The 10,403-nt window shown below is 39.2% G+C and overlaps 1 protein-coding gene across 1 annotated transcript; it reads right to left on the reverse strand.

Annotated features, from left to right (window-relative positions):
• Positions 1–6,932: 6,932 nt before the first annotated feature.
• On the reverse strand, positions 6,933–10,160 carry LOC124283611. Its single transcript, XM_046719601.1, has 3 exons — positions 10,003–10,160; positions 8,193–8,413; positions 6,933–7,101 (listed from the first exon to the last, which is right to left on the reverse strand). The coding sequence occupies exons 1-3, from the start codon at positions 10,083–10,085 to the stop codon at positions 6,995–6,997; spliced, it is 411 nt and encodes a 136-aa protein (XP_046575557.1). The 5' UTR covers positions 10,086–10,160; the 3' UTR covers positions 6,933–6,994.
• Between the last annotated feature and the right edge of the window lie 243 nt (positions 10,161–10,403).

Raw genomic sequence — 10,403 nt, forward strand, 5'->3', positions numbered from 1 at the left:
TGAAGAAGAAACATTAATGCAACACTGAATGGGTTTTCAATAGTATACAATGTACGAAGAATGGAACTGACTGAGCTGACCTTATTCCAACATTGTAACGTGTTGGGTATTAACTACTACTTGGACATAATTAATCAAGTGATCTGAAAGATAAAGAACTCCGTGGGAAACAATCAACAAAGAAATGTAATGGAATAAACGACTTTTACACAAGGGTACATTTTACTGCAAAGTGATGAGAACGGCAGTGCAAAACAGAGTGGCAGTTCAAAACAATGGCAGTGAAAGATACACCAGCAGCTGACAATAGCAATAGAGACAGAAGGTAACCATAACCCCGATGAATGCGCCTACTGAAGCTTCAAGACATGTCTTTTCTCATTTTCCTGAGAGGGTTCGTAAGTCCCAAAACTTCAAGGTCAATTTAGCTTTACCAAATTTTTTATCGTAGAATATTTGGGTTTTATTTTTAAGTAATGGCGAAAACTCAGCACAATCGCCAGCGGCTGAAGGGATGATGCAAATCCAGCTAGGGTCCATGCAGGTAGCAAAAGTACATGTACTGTAAGTTCCCATGGACCCTAGTTTGGTGATCTACCTTCAGTTGTTGGTGATCTATAGCCCGTTTTTATTTTGTACTGTCTACTGGGATTTAATTTTACGATAGCGTGCTAGTTTTAAATTCATATCTGTGATACTCTAGTATTTTTACTGTCCTTCGATGACAGGCTTTTACGTTCCAAATTTATTGATTTTAATATTGATATCAATTAAAGTGTTCTCGTCACGATATGGCTGCAATATTGCCGATGTGACGCTAAATATTAACTCGCACACTCACTCACTTTTCTCATTTGTCTACGTTGTTCTAGAAGCTTACAAACACTGTTTTACAACCGCTTCTTCCACTTAACTCCATGTTTACATATTTGTTATGCTGATTGTAATTCCTGCATGCTGACAAGCTGATCAGGGCCCTTATTCTCGAAACGTCCGTAGCTCTAAGAATTCTTAACTTTGATCGTAGCCAATGTGTTGAATGGGCTTAAGAAGTTGGTAGGGCTACGAACGTTTCGAGAATAGCTAGCCTGCATTGCTTTCACCACTTTGTTAGGTTGCATTCATTTCTCCAATAAACGCGTTGGGTGACAAAAACATTACACCATACCTAAGAAGTGCATTGCTTTCACCACTTTGGACTACTCCTTGGAGAAGGTCCTGCAGCATTGCTGATCATCACTGATTTTCGGTGATCCATGCATATACTTTTAATGGTTATTTTGACACCAAACTGAATTTGTCTCTAAGGATCGTGAATACTGGGTGTTCTTTTGCACTAATGCACCATGTGTAATTTAAATGGGTCGATGTTTCTGCTGGTTGACAAAGTCACCGAGTTTCATCATAGATATTCCCCTGTGTTAAAGCCAACTACAAAAACAATTTTGGTCTGACACATTAATATTGCCCCCTACTATGCTGTAAAACAAATCTATTTCTATTCCTTTGCTTGCTAGCAGCGGAACTTCGACATTTATACACAGTTGTCATTCAAAATTCACAACTGGATGTTTTGGTCCATTGATCACCATACTATCCAGATTGTTCACAGTCCACTGTCGCATGGCAGGTGTAAGACGAAAAGTATCCCTTTCTATGCACGGTGTTTAATGAAGGTACTACGTCGGTTCATTGGTTTCAAGTCAATGCTTTATTGTACAAAAGGCCATAGGCCCAATACAGTCGAGCTACAGATATTTGTATCTGAAGCAGAACAAAAATACAATGCGATTAACAAAATAACGTCTTGCGTAATATTAAAGCATGGTGCATAAACAGAACAATTTGAAATGGATAGTAGGATTATTGCAGGATTTCTTAAATTCACATAGAGATATGAAATTATATGGAGGGAAATGCTTAGATCTGAGTTGAGCATAGATTGGGCAGACGTACATGAAATGGTACTCGTTTTCAACTCAATGATTACATAATTTGCAAAGTCGGACTGATTTCGAAATGCAGATGTGTCTTCCTTTGTTCAGTTCCAGTTCACTGAGACCAAATCGGAATCGTATAAAGGCATTTCGAGGAGACTTAGATTTAATGTTGTGGAGGCAAGTTTCACAAAAATAAGACGTTATTGTCAGAGAAAAGTCCTTCTCAGTTGTAGGAAGTAGATTCCACTAGGTGTAAAAGACAAAAATTATGTGAATGGATAACCGACAATCTATAACGACACCGGGTGTTTGCGGTAATCGTGCTCTACCAATAGCACCCACCACGCACAGAATTCGCATGAAAAGAAAATGTATGTTTGCTGCCTGACGACGCACAAACATAAAATATTGATCCCTTCAAGCGCTGACTTTATTTGTTAATCATGTAGCACTTCACAGCTAGCTTCTGTGTTTGATGTCAATGTGAACTGTATGTATGGCTTTCAAAGCCGAATAAAGTGTTGTTTTCCTTAGTAACTTCATGAAGGACTGATATATTTCGCAGTGTTCTTTAATGAGCGATGTTCGTTGATTGTACGAGTCTGGCACGTCCCACAGGCCTACAGAGACCGTGTATCACGCAGGAGCTTCTCAGAAGGTATATTCTTTCGCAGTTGTGACTCTTATAATATGCAAACACTAAGAGACATCATAACAGTTGGGAATCGGTAAATCGATGTTGCCTTTTACACTGGGTTGATGTCAAACAAGCCGAACCTGTTAAGTATTGTTACGTATGTTAATTAAACCACGTTTGTCAGTTGGAGTCTGTTATCATCGTCAGTGTTGATACAATACAATATTGACGCACTAATGCAATATTGATTCAGAACTTGTAAGTCAGTGTCTAAAGAACAAATCAATATTGATACGGTACTTTTAAGAACAATTCTATGTGGACCCTGGACACATAGGAACACATCAGAGTTGACTGGACACAGGAACACATCAGAGTTGACTCGACACATAGGGACACATCAGAGTTCAATGGACACAGGAACACATCAGAGTTGACTGGACACATAGGAACACATCAGAGTTGACTGGACACATAGGAACACATCGGGTTGACTGGACACAGGAACACACCAGAGTTGACTGGACACATTGGGACACATCATAGTTAACTGGACACAGGAACACATCAGAGTTGACTGGTTAGGAATCCAGTGGGCACATGGAGGAGCACATGAGCCGAGCCACCGATCCCGTTCGTCGCCTCGTAAGCATGGGTTTTGCTGAAGTCCAATTATAACCCGGATTTTCACGTTTAGAACGATTCAGTGATCACACAGTATATATGTGGGCAATTCAATGTCGCAGAGTACATGCCAGATCAGTTCAGTGTCGACACCTTATAGGTAACAAGGATTCTCTGTGGACAACACTTATGACATCAAACTGTCATAAATAGCTTTGATATGAACAATAATTTCAGTTTTGTTAACCATAGTTTCACTTGACTAAACAATGGATATTTTATTAAATTATTATGTGCATTTTCAAATGTATATGAACATGTTTAGTTCCAGTAATCTTTCGCACGAGTTCTATACAATCCTAATTCAGTTGACTACACATGTGCCTCGATTAAGAGAGAAAATATTAAATTCCCTTCTACGTCCTACTCTTTAAAGATCATTCTGAAAGAAAAACAACCGTTGAATTTCCAATCGGATGAATAAAACATTTGCCCGAATGTTCATACCGTGGAGATGAACACTGCTCTTTTCACATTCCTGAGATTTTATGAATGCTTCACATTAATCGCATTTGGTAAAATATCTGTAACAACATAGACACCTTGTCGTTATTTATGAAAAGCTCCAAAGTTTACAATTCTTTCTTTGCTCAATGATAGTTCCAAACTGGCTTTGTAATCTTAATGAATGCCAGAGGGTCATGCTTAGGTAGGACAATCAAGCAAGGTAAAACACAAAGTGTTCAGTTCCCAGGTCGGGAGTGTATTGAAAGGATGAGCCATGTCGGCAATTTAAAACTGAATATGTGTGAATTAATTATATAAGCTTTTCATTTCAAATAATGGATTTACTTGTGTTATTATTCTAAGGATCTTAATGGAACACGAAAGATGATTTTATTAAAAAAGTAAGACTTTTTAAACAGACTCACTGATACTTGCTTTTTGTCTTCATACCTAATGTAAATGACTTCAGACTGGTAAGATTTCCGCCCGCATCCCCCCTCAATTTTAGCGATGAAGTAGTAGATATACCAAAACACACACACGCACACATACGCACGCACACACATACTCACACATGCAGACGCGCACGCGCGCACACACACATAGCTGAGTCAGTGAGTTAAGATTTAAAGTCACATCGGCAATATTTCAGCCATATCGTGACTAAAACTAGTTCTAAATTCATAATGCATACATATAATATATCAAACCCTGTCAAAAAAGGACAGTAACATTACTAGATTATCACAAAATGAGTTAAAACTAGCTAGTATATATCTTTAAAAGTAGAAAACTATTTTTGGACAATACAATGTAAAAAATGGGCCAGTAATCGCCAACAACTGAAGGTAGATCACCATACTAGGGACCATGGGGACTTACAGTGCCTTTGCTACCTGCATGGACCCTAGCTGGATTTACACCATCCCTTCAGCCATTGGCGTTTATGCTGAGATTTAGCCATACATCAAAATGACAAAAATACTACTAGTAGACTTAAATTTACTTGAAATGTTTTGGGACTTACGTACCACACACATAGGTAATATGATTTGACTGGAATGACATTTAATGTTGCATACGGCGGAGGTCTGTACCAATAATTGATGACCACTTTGTAAGTCACGTGCTCATTTTCATATTTTAGTATGATCATGTCATTGCTCAAATAACAAACACAGAGTTACGTTTAAATAACACACTCTAGACTTACTCTGCCTTTATAATCAGACCCCCATGCATACATCCCTTTGGACATTCGGTCGTGCAATAGTCTACTTAAAGGTACTGGCGCAAGTGTAATGAATATAGAGATGGCAGCAAGTGCTTTTCAATGCAATGACTTGTATTTTGTCACATCGTTCCCATCAAGCAGGAATCCCTAAAAATAAGTATATCTGCAATAATGTTTGTCTTTTCAGTCCTGCTTTTGACACAGTTATTAAGAGCTACCGTGAATAAGCTTCCTCTCCCAGTACATCCGGCTGACCCATCTAAGGAATCGATTCCAGACTACCAGTTTGACTGATCGGACCATTCCTGGCTTACGTCCAATCATGTCCAGGACTGTTCGGAACCTACTGAGGGAACACCACACCCAGACCCGAAGGCTTGCAATACCTCCTATTTTGCTCCAACGTCACCGACAGGCACGTCTCGCCTGGTGCAGACAGCCTTTATGGTACAGGAGACAAAATTGAGATAGTGTTTTGTTCTCTGACGAGTCGAGATTTCATCTGGACAGCTCATATGTCAGGGCAAGGGTGTACGGGTGGCGAGGTGAACGGTAATCTGACGCGTGCGGTGTTCAACGTTGACAGTTTGGTGGAGAGAGCGTTATGGCATAGGGGAGCATCACTTCTCATAGACGGACACAACTTGTCATTGTCAGTGGCAAACTGACAGGCCTGCTATAAGGGGATGATATCATGTCATGTACAGCTGTTCATTCATGACAGAGACGTTACTTCACGCTTCAGCATGTCGCTCGTGTTGTGACAGTTTTCTTGAGACAACAGAACATGAGATTACTCCCCCTGGCCAGCTATTTCTCCGGACCTGCCTCCTATCGAGCACGCTTGGGATGGAGTGACATTTACGTCAAGCCCAGAATCAGCAATTGACGTTAGCTGAATTGGGACACGCGTTGGCTCAGACATGGAACAAAGTTGCCCAAGCTTTCTTCAATCGCTTAGTGTCGTCTCTGCGTCGTCGTTATCAACTCCGCATCAACGCCAATGGTGGTCGCACAGTTACTGAATTTGTGAACTTAATTTTGACACCACATCTCTTTTTGGGCGTGTCACGATGCCTAGTGTCAAATCATACGGATTTCCATATCATCCTGCCAACATAATTAAGGAAAACACCATAAGTCATGTTATTATCTTTTCGCATTTAAAATGGCATAACATCAAATAATGCACAGTTACTTTATTCCAGTAGTATATCTCTTTATAATTACAGGTTTCTTGAAAGAAATATGGTTGAAAACAGTTTTTTGAACAACTGCCTGTAAATCCATTTTAGCATGTGTTAAATGCTGTATATTTAAGTGTTTTTAAAGAAACGTCTATGTATAACATGTCAAGATTCAGACAACTCAATAGAGAAAACCTTCGTCATGTGATGTGCCTGCCATATGAAGATAAGAGTATTGTTGCTAAGCAACGGCCAAATTCTTTGTCTTCAGATTTCCTTTCCAATGACTGTGTATCTATTTTACGTCTGGTAAAATGGTAATGCATGCATCAGAGGTCACAGGTCTGTTGGTTATACAGTCTGCAACGCCGATGTCTAATAATTTGGTTCCTATATCCAACGTGCTCAGATGTACTCCCGCCGCTATATAGCTGGAATATAGCTGGAATAACTCACTCACTCACTCAGATGTAACTCACTGCTCATACGCATTCGAATTTACACATGCAGTCCGATAGTTGATTTCTCCATTCATTTTCCTCGATAGAGCTGAAAGTGATGGTTGAGGTTTTTGCCAACTAATTTAATTTTCAATTGTATTTATTGTGAAAAACGTCTAAAAAATCACTCGCTTGTTTAATTTATCTCTTCGGATATTATCTAGTTTCGATCTCCCTCACGTTAAACAGCCAAACTGTGATATGCAGCTGTATTATTGTCCAATCGGATATTAACCCAGTCTTTCCCTCACTAGTTCTCCATGTATGATTCCACAGTGTTTTGATGAACAGATGTGACGCACAGGATATCAGCAATTTATTGTGGTATTGACAATGACACCTATAGAAGGCTACAAGGTGGAAAGTTACTGGACAATACTGAATTCATACACGGTTTGGAACGTTGTGAAAAGCGGTTCTTCAAACTTGATGATGGCTTTCCCATCCTTCGCGTCGACACATGTCAGTGCATCTGCAATGAAGGGGAAGAATATCAGAGTCATTTTACAAAGTAAACATTAAAGAAAAACTAACGGGACCATTGAAATGTCATGATTTCAGAGAGTCCTTTGAGTTTTCATAATAATGTTGGAGATAAACTCTTTTCATGTACAAACTTCATTTTACATTTTTGAGTAATGAGTTATAATGTTATTCTGTCTCCCTGTGGCCAGCGATATTCTGAGATAGAATCGGTCACAAGCTGTTCATACCTGAGGCGACGAACCTGATTAGTTGGTCAGATTCACACCGTTGCATGTCATCCGATCCCAATAGTGTAAATGGATGCTCATGATGTCAGTCAGGGGCGGTGGGGTAGCCTAGTGGTTAAAGCGTCCGCTCGTCACGCTGAAGGCACGGGTTCGATTCCCCATATGGGTACAATGCGTGAAGCCCATTTCTGGTGTCCCCCGCCGTGATATTGCTGGAATATTGCTAAAAGCGGCGTAAAACCATACTCACGCACTCATGATGTCAGTCCAGACTCGATCAGATACAAAACATAGTTAGAATGATAGTCATTAAAGAACGAGCAAACCCATTTTATTGCGGTCAAATGCTTAAGTTATATTTAGATTAAGTGAGTGAGTGAGTGGGGTATTATTTAACGTCACATCGGCAATATTTCAGCCATATCGTGACGAGAACACTTGACATTGAAATAGAATATATATAGAGATTATAAAACCTGCCGACAAAGGACAGTAAAGCAACTAGAGTATCACAGATATATATGTAAAACTAGTAATTGAATCTAAAACATTTTAACTATAGGGGACAACACAATATAAAAATGGGCTATAGATCGCTAACAACTGAAGGTAGATCACCATACTAGGTATATACTAGGGTTTAGATTAAGATTATGTGATCGGGTGAAAGTCACATGACTGTGAAAGGAGATAACTGGGAGACAGAGGCATGTAATGTTATGCAGTTACAGAATAAAAGGGTTGCTGTGTTGGAACCGTGACAGTTGTCAGTTGTTACAGACTTTGAAGCGGTGACACCTTTGTTATTTATCGTTTTTGTTTATCCTGAATAAATTTATTATTCAAGTACCTGGCGTCGGGCTGGTAATTTGTTCAGGACCTGTATCTGTAAAGTGGTACACAGCCTGAGAAAACGGTCCAATTCCACCACGTAAACACAGTGTGAAGCTCTGCTGTATCTGCTGGAAGGACACCCACAACACTCCTGTAGGGTACATCCACCTGATCACGCCGGCGCTACACGAGGGGTCAACTACAGCCGTGTAATGACTTCCATCCTGGGGTTGACTCCTGTGAAGGGGTTCATTCAATTGGCGTTTAAGAAACAATTTATTGACTTGGAATCGAAAGAATAATGATGATGTATCAACCAAAGTCAGCTAGACTGACCACCTATCGGTTACACCTACTTGGGCTATCAGTCCAGATTTGAAGAGGTCATTTTAAGACGATATCGTATTGGTCAGAGAAGATACACTCATGGATATTTATTGAAAGGTGAGGATCCTCCATTTTGTATCACTTGTGATGAGAGAATCACGGTCAAGCATGTTCTGCTTGAATTTCAATGTAAAAACGATAAAGGATGTTTTTAATAATATCAGTTCTCAAATAAGTTTTAAAAGAAATTGATTTGATTCATAAATGTTCTTATTTTTACCTTCATGTAAATTACTTCATTTTCATTGGTCAGATTTGTTTAACAAGTTTCCGTGTCACCCTCCCAGGAGGGTTACAACTGAAAAAATATTATCCACTGCCACGGTAACCGCCAAGCTCTCCTCCGAGAAGCTGAAGCGCTAACAATCGTCTGACGTCATAATATGACGCATGCCGTGCCCGGAGTTTGAAAACCGTTCGATCAGCTGTTTTTGTGTTCACTTTGTGCAGATTTATTTTACCGACTTTCACTGCTTTATTTAAGCTATTTTATACATTGAGTGGTTTGCACACTCAGCTTAGACATAATTAACAATTTTGATGGCAGTTTTATGCTTGTTAGAATATGTTTCACTGACGTTAAAAATCCAGTCGAGAGGCAGACGCCATTTTGTTTGCATGTCATATAGTCGGTAGCGATCTTTAACATAAGATAAAATGATAGTTTGTACATTTAACATGGGGTAAGATAAATACGTTGTATGCTTCTCCCTCGGGTTATACGGTCTGATGTACGCCTCTTTGTAGCAGCGGTACCCTACAAAGAGAAGTACATACCAACCTCGAGAGAAGCATACAACTTATAATGTATATAGAAATATTTTACAGACAGGTAATAAATGAACATTCTCTGTGATTTGTAGTGGCGGTGTCTTTGACGGGGGCTGAAGTACAGTCAAATTACTGTCCCCTTGAGAGGGTATGTAAGCCCACTTCAATCACAGAATATTCATGTCTACCATCGTTTTTAGTCTTAGAATATTTGTAGTTTTCAGTTATAAGGCTAACATTACGTACATACGCTGACAGGTGAAGGAATGGTTTAAATACAGCTAGGGAACTGTGCAGGAAGCAGAAGTATTGTAAGTCCCCATGATCCCTTGTATGGTGGCCTAGCTTCCGTTGTTAGCGATCTCTAGCCCACTTTAAAATTGTATTGTACTCTTTAATAATGTCGGTTTATGATTACATGCTAGTTTTATCTTATTTGTGACACTCTTGTTTTTTTACTATTCATTGTCAACACGTCTTTTAATTTCTAATTATATTGATCTTTAGTATGATCAATGATTATTCTCGTCACGATATGGCTGAAACATTGTTGATGTGAGGATAAATATTAACAAAACTCACTCACTCCTCACCATCTATGGAGACGTGGCATCGTTGAGCTGCTTATCTATAAGTAAGTTCAGTCATTATTCAGTGTAGCTACGTACCCGTCAATGGTGACTTGGCATGACTGAGCCGCCACTGACCCAATTGTCATAGATAGGACAAACAACCAGCGGGGATATTGCATCCTGAGAGGGTAGTACAGAACAAAACGATTTAACTGGAACGAAAGGGCCGCACACAGCAGGTGTATATCGTTACCTGTATCTTATCTTTGAATATGAAATGGGTCAGTTTAGAGAGTTAAAGGCACAATGTCACACCACACTTCTCTAAAAACACATGATGCATTTCTCTCAATAATATATAGTTACTAACTATCAACTATCAGGGAAGCTACCATAAATTACATATTTATATTACAATATTAAATTAAAATGTACGAATGGTTTACAATATTAACTTAAAATGTACGAATGAATTAATGCAACGTTGCATTAAATCG

Source organism: Haliotis rubra, unplaced genomic scaffold (genome assembly GCF_003918875.1).
Source record: "Haliotis rubra isolate DU_JTF1 unplaced genomic scaffold, ASM391887v1 Scf318, whole genome shotgun sequence".
Lineage (NCBI taxonomy): Eukaryota > Metazoa > Mollusca > Gastropoda > Lepetellida > Haliotidae > Haliotis > Haliotis rubra.